The sequence below is a fragment of the Dromiciops gliroides genome, chromosome 6 (assembly GCF_019393635.1).
Source record: "Dromiciops gliroides isolate mDroGli1 chromosome 6, mDroGli1.pri, whole genome shotgun sequence".
NCBI classification, from domain to species: domain Eukaryota; kingdom Metazoa; phylum Chordata; class Mammalia; order Microbiotheria; family Microbiotheriidae; genus Dromiciops; species Dromiciops gliroides.
Genome location: NC_057866.1, coordinates 183,597,616 through 183,621,576, shown reverse-complemented (window position 1 = coordinate 183,621,576; position 23,961 = coordinate 183,597,616). Strand labels below are relative to the sequence as shown.

Genomic DNA, 23,961 nt, shown 5'->3' with positions numbered 1-23,961 from the left:
CTTCCTCCAAGCAGTCGTCATATGTAGGACTAACGGACTCTTATTCCATGTCTGCCCAGGTATCCTAAATACCCTACCATACCCCCAAAGTGATGCCTCCTCCCACAGTGCAACTGCCTCTCAATTTAACATTAGGAAAACAATGATTGAAATAATTCATAGTAAGATGGAAAGACTGATAACTCTCTTAACCCTCACAGAGTTCACTGCATTTTTAACAGACCATGCTTATTGATTCAACCGCATCTAATTATTAGAATTTCAGATAATATAACAAAGGGAAATGGAAAAATGCAGACTGATGTGGCCAGAGAAGGGAGAGAATATTGGTTAAAAAATTGTTTAAGCTTCCATCTGGCTCCAGCTCTTCTTTCCAGAATGTTTAAACATCATTTCCCATCATGCACCATATACTACTGCCAAAGTGGTCCTGTTTTCTATTCTCCAGCTCCCACCTTTGCATCACCACACAAGCTGAGCCCCATACCCAGACTGCCTTCCTTATTCACCTCCACACTGGGAATATCTAGCTCCCTTCAAGGTTCCCCTTCAAATTCCACCTTCTTCAAGAAGTTATTAGTAATCCTCCCCTTCACCCTTAATCACTGTGTATTTATTCTGTATAAATCCTGCATTCATTTTCCTGGGAACATGCAGAATGTATGCTCCCAGAGAGCAGGGACTGTCTCGTTTTTGTACTGGTATCTCTAGCACCTAACACGGTGTCAGCACAATGAAGGAACTCAATGCACTGAATGATTAATTTTATAATAGTTCCCATGGTAACAGGTCTTTCTGGGACTGGGAGAAAAAGGTAATGGGCCAGTGGTGGTGACCCCTTCTGGTTATAGGTTGATTTTTAAGTTAGGTGTTCTCAAGTTCAGAGTATGTGGATGGCTAATGTGGAAATATGTTTTACATGGCTTCATATGTATAATGGGTATCATGTTTCTTGCCTTCTCAATGCGTGAGGGAGGGGTGGAGGGAACAAGAGAATTTGAAACTGAAAATAATTTTTAAAAAAATTTTAAGGGGAAAAAAGAGAATATGGGTCCTCTGGGAAAGGAAGAGGCAGGGTGGGGAGAGATAAGCATGAAAGTATAGGACTTTATCATATCATGACAATGGACCTCCACATCTCCTATCAACACCATTAAAAGACTTTCTACCCTGAAACTTTAAATTGCTATAAAAACGTGAATTATAATTATTATCCTGTCAATGGTAACATCAATGAACTTGTGATCTCATAGACATAAATCTTCTCTCCTGTGGTGAAAATTATAACCTATCCATGTCTCCTCATTCTATTTATCTTTCCTACATGTTCTCCCACAGGACACTTCCTTCCCTCCCTCCCTCCTCTCCCTCCATCCACATGTCCATGTAAGGAATCATACCCTTACCTGTGGGTGTTCTGCTGAAAGGAATATAAATTCTGAGCACTAAAACCTCACAAGATATCTTTGAGATTGGGGGCTAGATTTTTTTCTCTTCCCTATTTATTTATCCCATTATTTTTTTAAAAGTGGGACAATTAACTCTTTTGTCCCATATAGTTTCATTTATGATTTCTTGAAATACAGCACTGGAAAAAAACAATCAGGCTTTGATAAAGTCCATTGGGATTCAAATGGAGCTGCTTGACCATACCTTAAACACAAATTACTCTGGCTCTCACTGATTGGCCAATAATAAGTCCCTCACTTGGTCACTGTTTGGGTTCTGATGGCTTGGATTGAGTGTAAATAGCAATTGTTTTTGTTCTGGACAGAAATCCTAAGGGTCTTCCCTTCCCAGATTGATTTTTTTAAAAATTAGGTCATTTTTTGCCTCATTTCTTACCTAGCCTTAATCACGAAATGGGCATTGCCTCAGACAAACTGAGACCTAGGAAAGCCCTTAGCTTAAAAAGGTCAAGGTCTCCCACTGCATCTGGGGCCATCTCCATTTGTTCTGATGTATATCTTGCCACTGGACCCAGATGGCTCCAGAGGATAGAATGAGGTTGGTGATCTTGCACAGCCCTGCCTCACTTAAAGCCAATTCACTTTCAAGTTAAGATATCACAGATCTCATCAGTCCTCTTCAAGAACAAAGGACAAAGAACAACGATAACAACAAACCCACAAGGCATCTGCCCAGTGTGGTGGGGGACCTTCCTCTTGGTACTGCTGAAAGCAAATGCAGCATTTTAGCCATCCATTGGTTGGGTTCTTACTATATTACCAACCATCTTTTCTGGTCATATATATCAAGTCACTTAACCTAGCTGTACCTCAGTTTCCTCCTTTGTAAAGTAAGGAGGTTGGACTAGAGATCTCTGATGCTCTCTTTTATGTCATTCTATTTATGCCATCCTTCATAGTTAATGTAGTTCATTCAGCCTCCTTACCCCCTTTAAATGACTTCAATCTTAAATCATTGAGACTGGTATTCTATGACTCACCCACAACGCCCATCAGAAGAATATGTACACTAAAACTATAAAATCTATAGCAGAACACCTTGCAATCATCTGAGTGATTATGGGGCGATAAGAATATGAGATCTCCACATTTCTATTGTTTGGTTGTTGCTATTGTTGTTCAGTCATTTTTGAGTCGGGTCTGACTCTCTGTGACCCCATTTGGGGTTTTCTTGGCAAAGATACTGGAGTGGTTTGCCATTTCCTTCTTGGGCTCACTTTACAGATGAGGAAACTGAAGCAATCGGGGTTTAGTGACTTGCTCAGGGTCGCACAGCGAGTAAATGTCTGAGGCTCGATTTGAACTCATGAATATGAGTCTTCTGCCTCCATGCCTGGCGCTCTATCCAATATGTCACCTAGTTGTTTATTAACTAAGAAAATGCAATCGAATGGGTATAGAAAAACACTGTTCATCTCCTGAAACATGGCAACATTCTACCCCTCCCCGCTTCTTTATTTTCTCATCTTCTCTTTCTTTCATTTTCTTTCCTTTCTCTTCTGCTTGCCCCTTTCCCCTATGCTTCCCTCCCTATTTGTCAAAGCAGCCAATTCTGTATGTAACTCAAGGCTGAAGAAGTCACAGACCACATTGTGAGATTTTTTAAATAGCAGAGACTCCCACACACACTCTATCTTACTCGCAGGGCAACGGAAGCCTTTTCAGAGTTCTATGACATTTCTTACATGACATTCTTTTAAATCCTCTCCTCCCAACCCGATGTGTAAGTGGTCTAGAAAATACACTCTGTTCTCAACTGTGCCTCTCAATGTTATCTCCGGAGATGAGAAAACCGAAATTCTAAGAGGTAATCAAACTACAGTTAGTGAAAGAGAAGGGGAAAAAAGGACAAAAATGGCAAAAACATTGCCTTATTTTTATAAACAAAAAAAGGGAAACATTCCTTATCCTGACGGGCAACGAAGTTATTTTGGCTGCTTCATGAACAGTCCTGCCTTCCCTCCCCTCTCCTCTCCCTCCCAACAGGTCAAATTTCAATAGTTCTGATGTTTCTCATCGACAGTGCTTTTTAACCCTAAACCTGTACCTAAGAGACATCCTTCAAACAGATCTCTGTGGAGAAGGGCCCCGTTGTCATCTATGGTACCATACAAAACAATGGTCCTATCTCAAGGCACCCCCAAATAGGAAAAAAAAACTGTGAAATCACCAAAGACAGTCAAAGCACTCTACATCCCTGCACTGGTATTGCTGGGACTTCTTATTAAAAACAGCAGGCTGTGCATGATGAATATCTGGCACATTTCTACTCAGCACAGAATATAAATAACATGTTTTCCTACAAAGAAAGTTTTCAGAAAATGAATTATTCTAAACTGCTGCCTCCTCTCTACTCATCATCATCGTTAAGGGGCATTTATTAGGCACCTCCCCTAATCCTAGCCCTCTGCTAAGAGCTAGGGCAACAATGAAAGACAAAAACACGGTCCCCGTGCTCAAGCTCACATTCCAATGGGTGAGGCAATGCACACAGAAGCTATATACAGGATAAATAGGAGGTCATCTCCCCAGGATAGACTTTCTCCTGAACCAAATAATCAGAAATTTGTTTCTCTTACTGATATGCTTCAAATGGAAGTGATATACAGATGATAAATGCATATTTCCACAGTTCCTGAATTGATACAACCTTCGGTTAATTCAAAGAAAACATGCCGAAATCATTTTTTTTTAATTGAGAAAATAATGGGATGATCACTGGAAAAATTCCAAAGAGTTGCTGTGAGGAGATAATGGAGATAAAAGATTCCAGTGTCTTCAGTGGTGCTTGACAGCTAGTAGCCACTTAATAGATACATGTTGAATTGAATTGAATGCCTGATTTTAAAACCTCATGGCTAGAAAGAACACTAGAATGGCTCAAAAGAAGAGATATGGGAAGATGCTCCCAAGCCAGCCCTTCCTGGTGAGAGGAGGGTCACAGGTGCTGCACATTTGATGAGCTCTACACTGGTAGAAGTCCCTCATCAGGAGCTCCCTATGCCAATGAAATACCAAGTCCAGTCCAAGAAATAATAGAGACACAGAAACCAGTCTGCAGGTTCAACAGAGATTACCTTCTAACTTCAAACCAAGAAAGATTTATAAAGCAGTTAAAGCAATAGCTGGCACATAGGGATTTCCTGGTCCCCTGCTAGAACCCTCTCTCCCATAATCGCATTGTGTTCATTTTTTTAAAATTATTATTAAAAACATTTTTTAAACTTTTATTTATTTTTGCAGGGCAATGCGGGTTAAGTGACTTGCCCAAGGTCACACAGCTAGTAAATGTCAAGTGTCTGAGGTCAAATTTGAACTCAGGTCCTCCTGAATTCAGGGCTGGTGCTTTATCCACTGCAGCTGCCCCCACATTGTATTCATTTTGTTGATATGTATAGACCTACAGGTACATGTGTTGTCTCCCTTGACAGAATATAAATAAGCTCTTTGAGGGCAGAAACTTTCTGGCTTTCTTATCATTTTAACAAACCTGTTAGTTATCTAACGGCCCTGAACTGGTTTCCTCTTTCTCTTCCTCCCCCTCCTCTACACTTGGCAGGTTGAGTTAATAATAAGTTTTCCATCTGTTCCATTCTTTCACATGCAAACACGGTAACTCTCACGTAGTATCTCTGATGTTTTGATTAAATATTCTGATTAAAAGAATGATTTCCTGATAAATTTTTTAAAGTTCTTATAAAGTTCCTAAAGCAGCATCTGGCACATAGGATTTTAAAATCATCATATAAATCAGGAAATTACTAGGTGCCAGCTACCGGTTTAGGAACTGGGGAAATATAAAGACAAAAATGAAAATTCCCCTCGAGGAGTTCACATTGTACTCAATGTAGAGGGATAAGTAAACAGAAGATAATTTGAGCAAGAAGAGTGCCCCAACAAATAGAAGGTAAGGTAAAAGCTTGGAAGGACTTTGTGGCAGCTGGGCTGGGCTTTGAGGCAAAGGATTCAAATAGATGGAGGTAAGGAAAGAGGACATCTTAGATATGGGAAAGGGGACAAGCCATGCAGAGGCTCATGGGCTGGAGATGGAGTCAAGGAAAGAGCAAGGAGGCCAGTCTGGCTGGAACACAGAATGTGTGAAATAGGCTAGAGCCCAAAGTGACTTTGAAAGTCAACCCTTGAGGAGCCTGTATTTAACCTAGTGGCTCTTGGGAGCCACTGGAGATGACACAATTGCTTGGATTTCTTCAGTGACTTCCCATTTTAATGATATAGAGCCATAAAGAACTTTAATTGGTGATGCTTCTATAGTTCACAGCTGCCTAAACATGGCAAGTGCAAAACAAAAGGGTTGGCTTCCGATTTTATTTTATTCTTATTTTGTTTCTAATAAACTGACTTCAGGGGCAGCTAGGTGGTGCAGTAGATAGAACACTGGCCCTGGAGTCAGGAGGACCTGAGTTCAAATCCAACCTCAGACACTTGACACTTACTAGCTGTGTGACCCTGGGCAAGTCACTTAATCCCAATTGCCTCACTTAAAAAAAAAAGAAAAAGAAAAAAGAAAGTTTCTGGCTTTGCTATCATTTTAACAAACCAGTTAGCTATCTCATGGACCTGAACTGGTTTCCTCCTCCTCCTCCTCCTCCTCCTTCCCCCTCCCTCACACACTTTGCAGGTTGTGTTACTAAGTTTTCCATCTGTTTTGTTCTTCCCCATGCTAACATGATATCTTTGATAGAACATCTCTGATATTTTTATTAAATATTCTGATTAAAAGAATATTACCACACATGTCCTACATGAATTACCAATTGTCATATCCCCAAAAGGTTAAGATATAAATTAGAGAAGCAGGCCATATTTTTCTGAATCCAATGAGATGCCAAGCCTTGAAGATTCTACAACCTCTTGCATGTGCCCTCTTCTCTCCACTTATATAGACATTTCCCTAGTCCAGGCCCTGATCACTTCTCATTTAGACTATGGTAACAACCTCCTAATTAAAGGTCTCCCCCTGCTTCCTGTCTCTAATCTCTCTAATCCATCCTCCAGATAACTACAAAATTAATGTTGCTCAGGACAGCTCCTGTTACATGCTCCACTGACTGTATAGGAAAAGACCCTTGGCAATCTTATTCCCACATACCTTTCTGAAATAATAACAACAACAACATTTATCTAGGGCTTTATGGTTTGTAAAGTGCCTTTTTTTGCAGGGCAATGAGGGTTAAATGACTTGCCCAGGGTCACATAGCTAGTAAGTGTCAAGTGTCTGAGGTCGAATTTGAACTCAGGTCCTCCTGAATCCAGGGCCAGTGCTTTATCCACTGCACCACCTAGCTGCCCCTTGAAAGTGAAATGTTTTCTCATTTTATCATCTTAAGAACCCTGTGAGGTAGGTTCTATTATTATCTACATTTTACAGATAAAGAAACTGAGGCAAGCAAAGGTTAAATGAATTACCCATGGTCAAACAGCTAGTAAAGGTCTGTGGGAGAATCTGAACTCGGCTCTTGCTAATCCCAGATCTAGCATTCTATCCACTGTGACATCTACAATTAATTTTATTTTATACTACTCTTGTCATAGACTATGGAGAGCCAGCCTTCTTGGCCTCTGACACATGTAATCGTGACCAAGTCATTTACCCAACTTCTCAACACTCTAGGTCACTCTTTAAGACTGTTAGGGTGAAGAGAAGATGCTGACTGCACTAGGAGAGAGTGTTTCTTCACCTGGGAGCTTCCTTTACTAGTGAAATCACAAGTCCAGTCCCTATTAACTATCCCTTTCATAAATGCTCTAAACTCTAACTCCCACTGTTACATTTGCATACACTGGCTCCCATGCCTCAAAGGCAACCACCCCTCTCCTTACTTCTACCTCTTAAAATTGTTGTCTTCCTTCAGGTTCAGCTCAGCTGCACATGGGGCTGCCACCCCTTCTCTGAAGCCTTCAATTCATCTCACTTATTAATGTTCATTTTCGTTCTCTCATTCATTCATTCATTCATTCATTCTCTCTCTCTCTCTCTCTCTCTCTCTCCAATTTTTCTGCATCCAAACAAGTATTACTGCATGTATTTTATCCCTATAGGATAAGGTAAGCTCTTTGAGGAAAGGGACTGTTTCAAATCCAACAAGTCACTCAACAAGTATTTATTACGTGTCTGCTATGTACTAGGCACTGAGCTAAGAGCTGAAGATACAAAGACCCAAGGGAAATTCTCTACCCTCCAGGAGCTTACATTGTAACAGGGGAGACAATACATGCACATGTAAGTCTGTATGTTTTAGCAACAAAATGAGTACAATGTGGTTATTCAAGAAAGGGTATTGGCAGGGGATCAGGAAACCATTTAATTAAACAAACAAATATAATTCCTGTCCTCAAAGGAGCTCACTTTCTACTAGGGAGAAACATGACATAAACAGATGTGAGAGAGATCGCATGTTTATTCATTCAGTAAACATTTATTAAGTGCATACTCTGCGTCTGGCACTGTGCTAAGCACTGGGGATCCAAAAAGAAGCAAAAGGCATTCCCTACCCTCAAGGACCTTACATTCTAATGGGGGAAACATGCAAAAAATAAATGAATTAATAAAAAAATAAAAAAAAATACACACACACACACACACATATATATACACATACATACATACACACACACACACATACATATATACACACACAACGCAAGCTATATACATGTTAAATGGGAAATAAATAACAGAGGGAGGTTGCTGGAATTAGGTATTAAGGTAGGCTTCCTGTTGAAGATAGGATTTTAGCTGAGACTTGAAGGAAGCCAAGGAGGTCAGTAGTTGGAGTGGAGGAGGGAGAGCATTCCAGGCACAGGAGTGTATTCTTCTTGTCAAATGTAATTTGAGGGTAAGGACTTTTAAAAAATTTGTATCCCAACAGCCTAGTAAAGTGCTTTGAGTATTGTAGATGCTTAATAATTTTTAAAAAATATAATCGATATATTGTTTTTCTATTCAATAGGTAAGGGAGGGGATAGAAGGATGGGAAACTTTAGAACTAAAATTTTTAAAAAATGAATATTAAAAATAAATAGAGGGGCATCTAGGTGGCACAGTGGATAAAGCACTGGACCTGGATTCAGGAGGACCTGAGTTCAAATCCAGCCTCAGACACTTAACACTTAATAGCTGTGTGACCCTGGGCAAGTCACTTAACCCCCATTGCCCAGCCAACAAATAAATAAATAAACAAACAAACAAACAAATAAGTAAATAAAGAAATAAATGAGTAAGTGAATAAATGAATGAATGAATGAATAAATAAATAAATAAATAGAAACAAGGTTAAAAAATAAAAATGTTTGTTTTTATGTCACCTATATTTCTCAATGTATTCTAATATTTTCCATCTCCCAGAAAGCCATCCCTGAAGAAAGGGGAAAAAAGTTCAGCAAAACTAGCAAACACAGAAAAAGTCTGATATTATTTGTGGTGTTCCACATCAATCGCCCCCTATCTGGAAAAAAAAAAGGGAAAGGGGGTGCTTTCTTCTTTCTTCTTCAGGGCCAAACTTGGTCATCATAATTTCACAAACTTCCATGTCAATTCTTTGTTGTTCACTCCGTTTTCCTTATTTTAGTCGTTGTGTATATATTTTCCATGGGTTGTTTACTTTCCTTTGCATGGCTTCTTATTATAATTCCCATTCTCTTTTGTACTCATATATCTGTTTAATTGAATTAAACTGATGTAATAGATTTCTTGATGAGATAATGTCAGAAACAATCTTCCATGACAAAAAAAAAGCTAAGTAATCATTTAGAAGGAATCATGCCTGTTCATTTCAACTCAATAACCATTTATTAAATGGTGATTATACATCAGGAAGTGTTCTAACCACTTGTGATATAGAAATGAAAGAAGGCACAGTTCTTGACTTTAAAGTTCTGTTAACTAGATCCAACAAGAGGACCATCAGATGCTTAAAACGGAACAAATTAGTTTGAAAAGTTATGGGTTTATGTGTGCATTCATGTATATTTTAATCAACTATAATAAGTTTTTCTGGTAAGTCATACAGAACTATTTTAAGTTTTACTGATAAATTTTTTTGGACAATTATATTCCATTATATTTGTACACCAGAACATGTCCAGGCATTCCTCAATTACCTAAGTCCCTTTTAATTCTCACTGCATTTGTTTTGCTGGTGCAAGTTTTTCAATTCTATATAATGAAAAAATGTTCCCTTTATCTCTTATGATCACTTTTATCCTTTCTTTAGGCAAGAATTCTTACCCTAGCCATAGTTATAAGAAAAACGCCTTCTCTATCCTTTTTAAAAAATTATATTTTCAATCCTATTTTTTTATGTTTAGATCATTTACACTCCTTCAGTTTAATGTGGTATATGTTGGAAGTTGTTAGTCTAAGTCTAACAGAAGGGGACATAAACCGGGCAGTTTTGTTACTACTTTGTTACATCTTATATATGTGTGCATATATTATGTATGTATTTCTAATAAGAATATTTCCTAAGAAGTATATACTTCTTTTTAAAAAAAGTTCAATTTCTTACACGTCTTTATCTTTCCTTTGTATAACGAAATGTTTGTTGATGATTGTTATTTTCATGATGCAAAAAGCTTTTCTTTTTGTCTTTTTCAAAGCTAACTCCTTCATGGAGTCCACCTCCTCCCCTTCCCCCTCACCCCATCCACTCTTGTAATGTAGTATAAAAGTTTTGGGAAGTAACAGAATAAAAACTCTTGCAGAGATTTCAGTTTTCTCAAATGAGTGCACAGCAAATCAGTGAAAAGTGGTTCCTAATAACCAAGCATACAGCTTTGACACTGCAATCCATAAAAAGAGCTAAGTATTTACATACTGCCAATATCCATGGGAACTGTTGGTTGGGGGCACATCTGCAGCAAAGTAAGAATCTTTTATTCTTGCCCCTAAATATCTATCCAAATTCAGGATATGAGTTGTCAGACATATTAGTGAAAAGCATTTATTAAACACTTTTTATCTGCTAAACTTGGTGCCAATCTCTGGGGATACAAATATAAAAGCCAAGAGAGTAAGTTACCTTAAGGAACTTATTCTATTTTAACAGGTAGCCAGGGAGGGATAAAGAGATGGCCATGGGGGAAAATGGCTGCCACACCCCACCAGGACTCAATCAAGGTATCAAGTCATATAGCATCCTTTTAGCTAAATTAAGGTGGGACACACCACACTTGTATGTACCTAGTACTCTACCTCAGAAGAATGGAAGTCCCCTGAGGGAAGGGACTATTTTTGCCTTTCTTGGTAATCCCACTTGGCAGGCTCTTTGCTAGTACTTAATAAATGATTGCTTACTGACAAACTCACTTAAACTCTCAGGGCCTCAGGCAAGTCTCTAAGACTCAAAGATACAGAACAGTTGCCTATTTGCACAGACAGAAGAGTATTCTCAGCTGGGTGTTGTCTGGGTGTTTGCCTTAAATTTTTTTTAAAAAATCATCTCACGAAGATACTCTCGGTACCACTTTTAAACTACCAGAGTTTATAAATGCAAGGACTTGATGATTGACAGTAAGACATTCTGTTTAGACTAGGTTCAAAAAGAAGTAAATAGCTTAAAATCTTGGGTCAAGTTGGATCCCAAAACACACTAATTTCTCTCTCTCTCTCTCTCTCTCTCTCTCTCTCTCTCTCTCTCTCTCTCTCTCTCTCTCCCTGTTCCTCCCCCCTTTTTATGCATCTCTCTCTTTCCATTCCTCCCCCTTTCTCTACACACACACACACACACACACACACACACACACATACATAACATAGAACCCATAATTATTTTTTCTGCTCCCAATAAATCATAAGTAAACAGGGAAATCAAGCTTTCATCAATGAACAACTCTTCTCATGGGTTTTGGATGTATGTTGGACATAATGAAGTAGCTGCAATTTCTGAGGGCTTACTTACAACAGACTTTGTAACTCATCTCTGTTCTAGCCCTGCAGCAGCCCACTCCACTGACTGGGTCTTTGTATTGGGTAAGTACACAATATTTCCTGTTATTATTTTGTAGTCACACACTCCAGTATCTTTGTCAAGAAAACTCCAAATGGGGTCATGAAGAGTTGGACACGACTGAAAAACAACTGAACAAAAAATAAAATAAGATGGCAGGACTAAATGACTTTGTTTTGTTTTGGGTTTTTTTTTTGTGGTTTTTTTTTTTTTTTTGGTGAGGCAATTGGGGTTAAGTGACTTTCCCAGAGTCACACAGCTAGTAATTGTCAAGGGTCTGAGGCCAGATTTGAACTCAGGTCCTCCTGAATCCAGGGCCGGTGCTCTATCCACTGCACCACCTAGCTGCCCCAGGCCTAAATGACTTCTAAGTCACACTCAAACTCTTTAAGTGTGTGACTCATTCTCAAGCTGAGGTTCTAGCCTCTTAAGTTTGAAATGTATATGATTCAACTAAAATGATGACATGAGGGGGAAGGCTTTGACAAAACTTGAGATTTTACTCTTTTCTTTTTCTTAAAGAGAAATTAACTTAGCTCATTTACCCCAAAAAACTTTACCATAAGGTAAATGAACCCAAACACTCAAATTCCAAAAAAAGCCCTCACATTTTCAAAGAATGAGGTCAAACTAAAAGTTTTCGGGGAAGGAGTTATCAGAATATTTTCTGTGAGGGGGCAGCTAGGTGGCGAGCACTAGCCCTGGATTCAGAAGGACCGGAGTTAAAATCTGCCTCAAACACGTGACACTTACTAGCTGTGTGACTCTGGGCAAGTCACTTAACCCTCACTGCCCCACAAAAAAAAAAAAAAAAAAAAAAAAAAAAAATATATATATATATATATATATATATATATATATATTTACTGTGATTTTTTTTAAAAGAGCTCTAAATAAGGCAATGGGGCAGCTGGGTGGCACAGCGGATAGTGTCGTTCCTGTAGTCATGAAGACAAGTCTTCCTGAGTTCAAATCTAGCCTCAGACACTTACTAGCTGTGTGACACTGGGCAAGTCACCTCACCCTACTTGCCCCAGTTTCCTCATCTGTAAAAGGATCCAATGAAAGAAATGGCAAACCACTCTAGTATCTTTGCCATGAAAACCCCAAATGGGGTCACGAAGAGTCAGACACAACTGGAACAACTGAAGGCAAAAATAAGGCAACAGTGAATTCTAATTCACTAGAGATACAATTTGCCCTTCAATGTCAAAGAAACTTATCAGGACCAAGAGCTATTTACTCTGTTGAGTGAATAAAACAAGCACTTCTTGTTGTTAGCATTCTGACCTTTTAACAGTTTACTGTAAATGTGTATCTTTTTTTATATCATCCAACATGAAGAAGATACTCATTCCCCAAGGTCAGTGGCACGAGGTAAATATAGCTTTGGCTGTGACAGTCAACTGTTAGAACAGCTTAGGTACACCTCAAGAATACTGAGCACAATGTCCTTCTGATTTACATAAACACAGGTTATCTGAGAATGGACTCAGCTCTCTTTAAATAGAGAGAGCCAGCCACATTCATCGGGACAACCTCCTAAATTATAGAAATGCCCGGATTCAATTCCACCTGCTTTATTTTCACCTGCCTGCCCCTGAATATCTGACGGGTATTCCCCAGTTTAGAATTCCTACACATGAAGCTCTGTCCAAGTCTGTTAAGAGGCACACCAGACACCCTGCTGGGCACGGAATGGAATAACAATAATGGAATTCTCAAAGGAGTAAAAGGATCTTTTGGAAATAGGACGGATTATAAATTAGCTGCCAATCTCAGCTGTTTATTGTGGCTAGAATTGATTTGTTTGTTAGAGAACTTAGAGGGACAGGTGTATAAAACAGGGTCACAGGTATGGCAAGGACGCTATGTCTATAGGATCACAGAGGTAGACCTGGAAAACACCTCAGAGGCCATGTAGGCCAATCCCTTCTTTTTTTCAGTTAAAGAAACTGAGGCCCAGGGAGGTTATTACCAATAATGTCAATGGTATATGGAACTTCCAGATGAAGAAACTCCTTCTACCAATGCAGATTGACACTTTATCTGCAGATGATAATAACATTAAGACTAATAGCTAACATTTATATATATATAGTACTTTAAGGTTTGCAAGGGGCAGCTAGCTAGATGGCACAGTGGATAGAGCGCCAGGCCTGGAGTCAGGAAAACCTGAGTTCACTTACCAGCTGTGTGACCCTGAACAGGTCACTTCATCCTGTTTGCCTCAGTTTCCTCATCTGTAAAATGATCTGGAGAAGGAAATGGCAAACCGCTCCAGTATTTTTTCCAAGAAAACCCGGAAGAGGTCAGGGTCACAAAGACTCATACCCGGTAACAACAACAATAATAGCTAACATTTATATAGTGCTTTGAGGTTTGCAAACCTTTTCACAAATATTATTTCATTTTTTTCTTCGCAGAAATAGCACCTTCCTGAGAGGGAGGTGCTATTATTAGCCCCATTTAACAGATGAGGAAACTGAGACAAATGAAGTTAGTTAAGTGATTTGCCCAGAGTCACACAGCTAGTAAGTACCTAAGGCCATATTGGAACTGAGATTTTCCTGACTTCAGATCTATCACTTTATCCCCTGAACTACCTACCTGCCCAAAAAACCTAAAACTTATAATCTTATAAAGTTGTCTGGAGCACTGGAAAGGGAAGTGACTTTCCCAGAATCACCGAGTTAGTCTGTGTCACTGGAAGGACTCCTTGACTTTGGGGCTGGCTCTCTATGCGCCAGAACACCATGAGGCCTCCTGCTCCCACAGTACCACAAAGACTTCCCCCAAATACATCCTTTTTTTTCCCCATGGGATAAATTAAGACTTTAAATTCACAGCTACATTTTTTGCTAAAGAGAACAAAAAGGGGGTGGTGGCGGTAGATCCAATTCCAAGAGACATTTACCACATCTTCCAAACAGAACCTTTTCAATGTTATTATTGGGAGGTTTAAGCAGCAGACACTTAAAAAGGCAAATTAGGACGGCAAGTGGTTTTCTGAAAGGCAGTCGTGACTAAGAGCTCAGGATGGAAAGAACGTGATGATTATTAAAAGCAACACTAGAGGCGGCCGTTCTCCTAGTTCCTAGTAGGTTTAATCCTGATTACAAACAACCTTCAGGAGGTTTGCTTACACAGGGTGCTCATTTATGGTCAAATCATTCTCACAGCTGTTACCCCTATGGCCTAGTTCATGAATCAAAGAAATCAGTTTAAGGAATGAATGCATCAGTCCAGGGCTAGCTACAGAGTGCAGAGGGAGGGACAAAGAAAAGCAAATTGGCAGAGAAAAAACAGTAAATCGAAAATCTGCCAAAGTAGGACTTCTGGCTCATTGGAAATGATGCCAGAGAATGTGGAGGATAACATCAGTGGGGGTTAGTTATAGAGAGACAATGAATTGATCACGTATGTCAAAACGAGGCCAATCATAATTGTCATATAGAAAGGCTCTTCCTATAGGAGAAAAGATAGGCTTCCTAGAGGCAGGCTGGAGGTCACACCAAGTGGAGAAGATGACTTTCTGGTTGGATGGCCTCTGCCACACAACATTCACCATATATTCATTTCAGACCCAGTTTCCAAGCTCTTCCTCAGTCATTACAGCAAATTTATTGTTAACATGTAGTGTACTTGTCATTTTAGCATAAAGGCTGCAATCTTGTCCTACCATAGGAACCAGGAAAATAATTGGCACTTCTGTCCCAGAATTATAGACCCAAACTCTCCGATCATTTTATCCCTCAGAGAGGGATTCTTCAGACTAGGACTGATGAAGGTCTCTGAGGCAGATCAGGGGAGGCTACCCAGTTTTTAAGTCCCTGTATTGAATAATCTGTAATATTATGCAGCTCCCTACATTGTGAAGCTTCAGTTTCCAAAGGATGACATTTAAATTGTACTCTCTATCTTCCAGAGAGAAAAAAAATAACAGAATTCATGATGTCTGGTGGGTGCAAGTAGAATTCAGAGAAAATTTCTTAAAAGTCTAGCCCAAATCTTCAGTTTTCTAAATAGTGCTAATTTAGCTATACCCTAAAAGAAATGAACATAACATTCTCAAGTATGCAGAGGAGAGGCGGGCTATTGTACCTCTGTCTATTTTCTGCCAATACTTTTTCCTCTCTACTCTTCCACAAAATAAAGATTATGAACAGGCATCCGCTGTTATTGATAAACACGACAGGTACTTGCAGAAAAGGAATAAGAAGCTCACAAAGAAGTGAAATGTTTACAGCTTGGTTCTGAGAACACTTAAGACATGATCAGAAAGAGCACTACAAGGGTATAATCATCCCTCACATCACTCAGAAGTTAAGTTTTGTACAACAAACTCTCTAACTTTGTCAGAAGAGGAACAGTTTGTAGGCGGTGGAAGATGTGTCTTTGTTCCTTCCCTGTCACCTAAAAAACCCAACCTATCATAATGTATTTTGCTCTTACCTGAACATTTTCTTCAGTGACTTGGATTTCAGCAGTGTAAACATAATCGATGAGCATCCTCAACGTCCAACCATCCACTTCTTTTATTCGAATTCTCTTGGCTCGGCTTTCACTCATCTCACCTATAACAAAAGCCCGGAGTTACAACTTGCATTGTAAATAGATGTCACTACTGCAAAATTGCTGTTGAGTCTGTCAGTGTGGGCATCCCTCAACTAACCCAAGTTGGGGCTGCTCCACACGCCCAACACGATGATCTCTATGAGTTGCTTTGGCCAAAAAAAGTGGTCAGTATCTCTGTACTTAGCTAGGCTGGTCTTGGACACCAGATATGATAGGGGCTATACTTGAAGCCCTTAGAGACTGCTGGCCCTATCAGGGCTTGCATAGCCTTTGGGAGCTCAAAGTCAGCTTAGAGTAGAGCAAGATTTTAATGGAGACATGGTGGTCTTCTTGGGATATTCTGATCATTATAGACCCAGAATAAAAATTACCCTCCCACATCCACCTGGGAAAGGCAACTGGGGAGCCAAAAGCTTCAAGACAATTAGGGAAGAGAAAAAACACAGGAATCACATACTGCTCCCTTGGCTGCCTTCTTAAGGGCTAAGATTTGGGGACAGATAGAGACATTTAAGAGGAAACTCCTGAGGAGTTTAATGTAGCCATACAGTTCCTGAACCACAGAGGCAGAAAGGAGAATAAAGAAATTTTATTTAACAACTTTTGAAGGCTGATAACTAGAAAAGCAATGCTGTTAATGGCCAAGCACAAATCCATTCATGGATAAAAGCTAAACAAGCAAAAAAAAAAAAAGTCACAGTTTTTATCATTCATTCAATGATTCTGTGCAAGTCTCTACAATAGAATGTAAGCTCCTTGAGGACAATTTTTGCCTTTGTAACCATAGTATTTGGCACACAGTAAGTGCTTAATAAATGCTTATTGGCAAACTAATCAACTTAAGCACTTACACAGTCTATCAGATACTCTTGTCTTAATCCCCATTGGGAAGGCAAGGCCCTATGAGACAATTAGATAACAGAGGCAAACTGCAGTTTGAAAAGAGACACAATATATAGCTCTATAGGGGCAGCTAGGTGGCGCAGTGGATAGAGCACTGGCCCTGGAGTCAGGAGGACCTGAGTTCAAATCTGCCCTCAGACACTTGATACTTACTAGCTGTGTGACCCTGGGCAAGTTACTTAACCCCAATTGCCTCACCAAAAATAAATAAATAAATATGTTTTATAGATATAGATATATATCTTTCTCTGTGTGTGTACAGAAATGGGAATACAGAGTAAGGGGTGAGATCAGAACAAAGTAGGGTAAACCATGGAATGCATGATAGGGAAGGTCTGTGAGTAGTATTTGTTAAACACCCACTATGTGCCAGGCACTGAGCTAAGTGCTAGGGATACAAATAAAGACAAAAGACAGTCAATGTTCTCAAGGCACTCATAGTCTAAGGAGGAGATAATATGCAAACAACCATCTGCAAATAAGATCTATCCCTCTGTTCTTGGCTATTTTATCTGGCTGGCTGTCCCTTGCACCTGGAACACTCTCCCTCCTCCATTCTGACTACTGACCACCTTGGATTTCTTAAGTCCCAGCTAAAATTATATATAATATATGTTTGTATGTTGTCTCTCCCATTAGAATCTTTGTGAGGGCGGGGATTGTGTTTTTGCCTCTTTTTGTATATCCAGATCTTTGTAAGCATTTAATATAAATGTTGATTGATTGAAGATATATACAGGAAAAATTGGGGGTAATTACAACTCAGAAGGCACTAACATTAAGAAGGACTGGGAATGCCTTACAGAAAAAAGAACTTTAGCTGAAACTTGAAGGAAGAAATTAGAAGGTGGAGATGAAAAAGAAGGGCATTCCAAGTGAAAATGCCTAGAGTCAGAAGATTGGCGTGTCTTGTGCCAGTAACAGCCAGGAGGCTACTGCTACTGGATCACACACAGTATGGGTGGGGAGAGTGAGGTATAAAAAACCTAGAGATGAGGGGCTTTAAAAGACAAAAAACAATTTACATTTGATCCTAGAGGTTGTAAAACACTATCTTATTTGCCTACTACTGCATAATGTCTCCTCCATGCTCTGACATTTTGTGGAAGGAAAACGAAGAGGAAGGCACTTTCACATCTCATCCCTTAAACGTTATTCTGCAGAGCGCTTGCGATTACTTGATACAAAGAGGAGTTTCATGTGGAAATGTCTATACAAGCAATACTATCCTTCTAACTCAGGGATGTCCAAGTTTTTCAGGAAGGAATCATATACATGATTGGAAGTGTGGGGTGAGAGTGTTGGGGACGGGGGCAGCAGCAGGGGAAATGGGGATCACAAACTTAATTACAGAACACAGAACTACAGAATTTGAAAGTTGGAGGAAACCTCAGCAGATTCCTGGTAAAATTCTAGAATAGGTCACTTAAAAGATTATCAGGGGGCAGCTGGGTGGCGCAGTGGATAGAGCACCGATCCTGGAGTCAGGAGTACCCGAGTTCAAATCTGGCCTCAGACACTTGACACTTACTAGCTGTGTGACCTTGGGCAAGTCACTTAACCCCAATTGCCTCACTAAAAAAAAAAAAAAGATCGGTAAGCAGGGAAGCAATGATTATAAAGATGTAGTCTGGCTTCCCCAAGAACAGGTCACACCAGACTAACCTCATTTCCATTTCCGTGACTCTATTACTAAACTAGTAGATAAAGAGAACACTGTGGATAATTTACCTATATTTTAGCAAAGCTTTTGATAAAGTATCTCATGTTATTCTTGAAGAGAAGATAGATGTGCACTAGATGATACAATCAGATGGTTTCAGAACTAGGTGGCTAACGTGGCAGAAGGTCTCCAGTGGAGTACCCGAGGGATCCATGCAAGCATGCCTTATGCTCTTAATTTTTTTTTATCAGTGACGTGGATTGAGACATAGGTGACATGTTCATCATATCTGCAGATGACATGAAGCTGGGAGGGAAGGTTAATGCATTGGATGACAGAATCAGTATCTAAAAGGACTCTGACGGGCTAGAGCACTGGGTTGGATCTGATAAGATGAAGTTAAATTAGGATAAATGTAAAATCTCACACTTGGGCACAAAATAATCAAATTCATAAGTATAAGATGGGGGAGGTATAGTTTGACAGCAATTCTGAAAATGAAAAATCTAGTGATTTTAGTGGACTGTGAACTTAATATGAGTCAGCAGTGTGACACAGTAACCAAAATAAATTTGGTGCAAGGGAAGAAGGGAGGGAGGGAAGGAGGGAGGAAGAAAGGAGGAAAGGAAAGAAGAAAGGAAGGGAGGGAATGAAGGAGGGAAGGAAGGAAGGAAGGAAGGAAGGAAGGAAGGAAGGAAGGAAGGAAGGAAGGAAGGAAGGAAGGAAGGAAGGAAGGAAGGAAGGAAGGAAGGAAGGAAGGAGGGAGGGAAGGAAGAAAGGAAAGAAGGAAGGAAGGAAGGGAGGGAGGGAGGAAGGGAAGGAGGGAGGGATCTAATTTCTCTTTTAAGTTGTAACGATTGGAATGACACCACCTGCTGGAGACTTACTGTAGAAAAGCTCTGCCATGAAGTGAAGGTCTTTGAGAGCAAGACCAGAAGTCTTTTCTTTGGCATCAGGAAGTGATGTCTGCTTGTGGGAGGAAGAAGGGAGGAGCCTGGCACTCTGACTGGGGCTCTTTCCTGAGGACTCTGGTGGAGGAGGGAGCGAGAAATGCGCTCTCCCTTTAATAGATAGGAATCTAGGCGTTTCTCTCTCTCTTTACCAAATTCTTATTCTCCTTAATAAATGCTTAAAAGCCTAACTCTTGCTAAAGCTTATAATTTATTGGCGACCACTCATTAGATAGAACTAGAACTGTCTAGTTTAGCTAGAATTTTAGCCTTAACAATGTCTAAGCTTCTCCACTTCTTTTCTTCTCACTCTCTTAACTCTTTTGCAGTTTGGCTTCCAACCTTAACATTCAAATGAACTGTTCTCTCCAAAGTCCAAATCATTTCTACTTACTTGTCAAATTTAATGGGCTTTTCTCAATTCTCATGCTTTTGGAGCTCTCTGAAGCCCCTGACGCTGTCAATCACCATCTTTCTTGATCTCTCTTCCCTCTGATCTCTCCTGCTTCTCCTCCCAACCTGTTTGATGACTCCTTCTTTGGCTCCTCTGCTGGATCTTCCTCTAGACCATGCCCTCTAACAGAGGGTATCCCCCGAGGCTCTGTCCTGGGTCCTCTTCTCTTTCCCCTCTATACTGCTTTCCTTGTTGATCTCATCAGCTCCCACGGATTTAATTACCATCTCTATGTAGATGCTTCTCAGATTTGCTTGTCTAGATCTAACATCTTCCCTAACCTCCAGTCTCACATCTCCAATTGCCTTTTTAGACAGCAGATATACTGAATGTATGAACTGGATATACCACAGGTATCTTAAACTCAATATGACCAAAACCTTCCTCTCTTTCTAACTTCTATATTACTGTCATTATTCTTAAAAAATGCATTTCACCTCCAGAAAAAGAACTGATGGAGTCTGAATGTAGACTAAAGCATACTTTTTTGTTTGTTTTGTTTGTTTGTTGTGGGACAATGAGGGTTAAGTGACTTGCCCAGGGTCACACAGCTAGGAAGTGTCAAGTGTCTGAGGCCGGATTTGAACTCAGGTCCTCCTGAAACCAGGGCAGTGCTTTATCCTGAAGCATACTTTTAAAAAACGTTCTTCTTTTTGGGAGGAGGTCTGTGTTTTCTTTCACAAGGTAGCTAATATGGAAATAGGTTTTGCATGACTGCACATGTATAATCCATAACAAATTGCTTTCCTTCTCAAGGAATAGGAAGGAAAGGGGGAGAGGGAGACAATTGGGAACTCAAAAATTTTAAAAAACAATGTTAAAAATTGTTTTTCATGTAATTGGAAAAATATATAATTTAATATATAATTAATATATAATTTTTTTAAAGTACCATCATTTGTCTAATCAGTCTCCCAAGCTCACAAGATAAGCATCATGTACTATTACTCCTCGCTCTGTTAAGTGGTCAAATCCATTATGTCTCCCTCCTTAACATCTCATATATGCCCCCTTCCCTCCTCTGGCACTACAGCAGCCCAGAGCAGGCCCACATAGCTTCATGCCTAGACCATTCCCATAGACGGCTGCTTGGCTAGAATATTCCCCCTTCTCATCTCCACCTGTTGGCTTCCTAGCATCCTTCAAGTCTCAGCTAACATCCCACCTTCTGGAAGAGGATTTTGCCAGTTCTCTGAGATTATAACTAATTTACCCTGTATATCTCATGTTTCTATATAGTTTTCCATGTGTGGTCTCTCCCATTAGACTATAAACTCCTTGAGAGCAAGAATTGTTTATGCGGTGGTTTTTTTTTTGGGGGGGGGGAGATGTGGCCTTTCTTTGTATCTCTGACACTGGGCACAGATACTTGGTACACAATGAGTGCTTAATAAACACCAGCTGACTGACAGACTGAACCTGACCCAGGCACTCCCAGCTGCACAGGCAAAATTCCCCCAAGCTTGCCCCACCCCCCAGCATCGCCACCTCCAAGCTCCCCCATCGCCTCCTGGCAGCAGAAGGCAGCCCTTAGCGTGGGTTCTGTGGAGCATGGCTGGTGAGTAAGCCCGGCCCCTCCTCCTCCCCCTCACCCTTTTTGTTTTTCAGTGGGGAAGAGCACAAGATAAACAGGCAAAAAAGTGGGTCGTGACTCCATTACTTTTGCCCTCCAAGCCCACACCTTTTCCAAACACCTCTAGTTCTTACAAAGGCACCACCACTAGCCTTCAAGTTACACAGGTTCAAAGCTTAGTGTCATCCTTGCTTCATCACTTACTCAGCCACCCAGTCTTGCTGTTTATCCATCAACATCCCTCCCCTTCTCTCCATTCACACAGTCATCATCTTAGTGCAGACCCTCATCGTTACAGCAATGGCATCCTAACCGGTCTCCCTGCCACCAGTCTCTCCCTTCACACACCTGACAAACAACTTTCCTAAAGGGCACATCCAACTCTGTCACTTCTGTCTGTTTGGTGAGGCAATTGGGGTTAAGTGACTTGCCCAAGGTCACACAGCTAGTATGTGTTACGTGTTGGAGGCCGGATTTGAACTCAGGTCCTTGTGAATCCAGGCCTGGTGCTCTATCCACTGCGCCAACTAGCTGCCCATGTTACTTCTATACTCAACAGATTCAAGTCTAGGTTCAAATATTATTTCACCTTGATCACCTTATTTTACTTTCTCTCTTTTGTGTGTAAGTTTTGCAATGTGAATCATTATTAGTACATTTCCTACTGTGGAAATGGATTCAGGAGGACCTGAGTTCAAATTTGGCCTCAGACACTTGACACTTATTAGCTGTGTGACCCTGGGCAAATCACTTAACCCTCATTGCCCAGCAAAAAAATTAAAAATAAAAATAAATAAACAAACAAACATATACATCTTAGGAGGCGGTGTTTGAAAATTCTAACTGACAGGAATAGGCAATCAAAAAAGTTTAAAGACAGCTTATAGTGTACCAGGCTTGAAGACAAGATGATCTGGGTTCAAATGCTTTCTCAGATACTTATTAGGTGGGTGACCCTTGACAAATCATTTAACCTCTCTGGGACTCAGTTTCTTCATCTGTCAAAGGAAAAGGTTTGGCTCAATGGCCTCTAAGGTCTCTTGTAGCTCCAATTCTATGATCCTATGTGTACATACATACATATGCACATATATACACACATGTATATATGCATGTGTCTGTGTGTATACAAACACAAGCATATAAATTGAGGATAAGTAATCCTGGGTCATATTTGTGGGAAGCTGGGGAGAGACAATTTCAATATGAAATCTAAAAGGAGAATCTATGAAATTAAGTCAAGAGTTCACTTATGGAAATTATGCTAAGTTTAAGCGAAAGCTACAGGCATGAAAATAATTACTGTGGGATTTATTATAACCCAACCACAAAGAACATGGAATAAAGACAAGGGGACAAATAACTGGTTTTGTCTTAATCCTGCCCCTCCATTAGAAAAATGTCAGGCTGTCCTGAAGATTTCTTGAAAACTCATTTCATTTTCTGATGTAGTGCACCATCAGCTGCAGTAAACTCTCAGCAAGGCCTATGGGAATCCATCATTACACAAAATTCCTTTGCCAAACACAAATTCAGGGAGGGGAGAAGCGATAATGGTGATGTGCATTTAACTGCATGCCTCCCTAGAGACTGGCTGACAAGATCTCAGAGAGGAACTGTTCTTCTAAGAACTTAAGTGCATTAAATGTACCCTACTTCTTCCCCAGAAAAAATGAAAGATGTTTCTGTGTGCATTACAGGGGAAGGGAGAGGGAAGTTAATAAAGAAAATGAATCCATAATATCATATTTAGGAAAGAGGGAATGGGATTGATGTGCCTTCTGCAACAGCAAATGGAAAGGGGGGAGGGAGGGAGGGAGGGAGGAGATGGAGAGAGAGGGAGAGAGAAGAAAAAACTCAAAAAAGCAAGAAAGCAAAAGGAGAAGGGGAAGAAAGGAAGGAAGGAAGGAAGAAAAAGAAAGAAGGAAGAAGAAGGAAGGAAGGAGGAAAGAGAGAGAAAGAAAGAAAGAAAGAAAGAAAGAAAGAAAGAAAGAAAGAAAGAAAGAAAGAAAGAAAGAAAGAAAGAAAGAAAGAAAGAAAGGAAGAAAGGAAGAAAGGAAGAAAGAGAAGGAAAGGAAAGGAAAGGAAAGGAAAGGAAAGGAAAGGAAAGGAAAGGAAAGGAAAGGAAAGGAAAGGAAAGGAAAGGAAAGGAAAGGAAAGGAAAGGAAAGGAAAGGAAAGGAAAGGAAAGGAAAGGAAAGGAAAGGAAAGGAAAGGAAAGGAAAGGAAAGGAAAGGAAAGGAAAGGAAAAAAGAAGGAAGAAAAAAAGAACAAGAAGATCAAGGAACAAGGAGAAATGGCTCTTTGGAGAAAAGATATCCTTCTCTAGCCTTCATCAAAAGGTAAGCCACTGGAAGATTTTTGATAGTCAGGTTTTTCATCAGCTGGGGCCTCCTTTACTTTA

At 40.1% G+C, this 23,961-nt stretch overlaps 1 protein-coding gene across 3 annotated transcripts in view; it reads right to left on the bottom strand.

Annotated features, from left to right (window-relative positions):
- Window positions 1-23,961, bottom strand: part of KLHL2 (kelch like family member 2) — a 138,737-nt gene that overhangs the window by 67,633 nt on the left and 47,143 nt on the right. For all 3 annotated transcript variants that reach the window (XM_043972572.1, XM_043972573.1, XM_043972570.1), the window contains exon 4: window positions 15,893-16,014. In XM_043972572.1, the coding sequence (XP_043828507.1) occupies window positions 15,893-16,014 (122 nt within the window). The remainder of the gene's footprint in view (window positions 1-15,892; window positions 16,015-23,961) is intronic.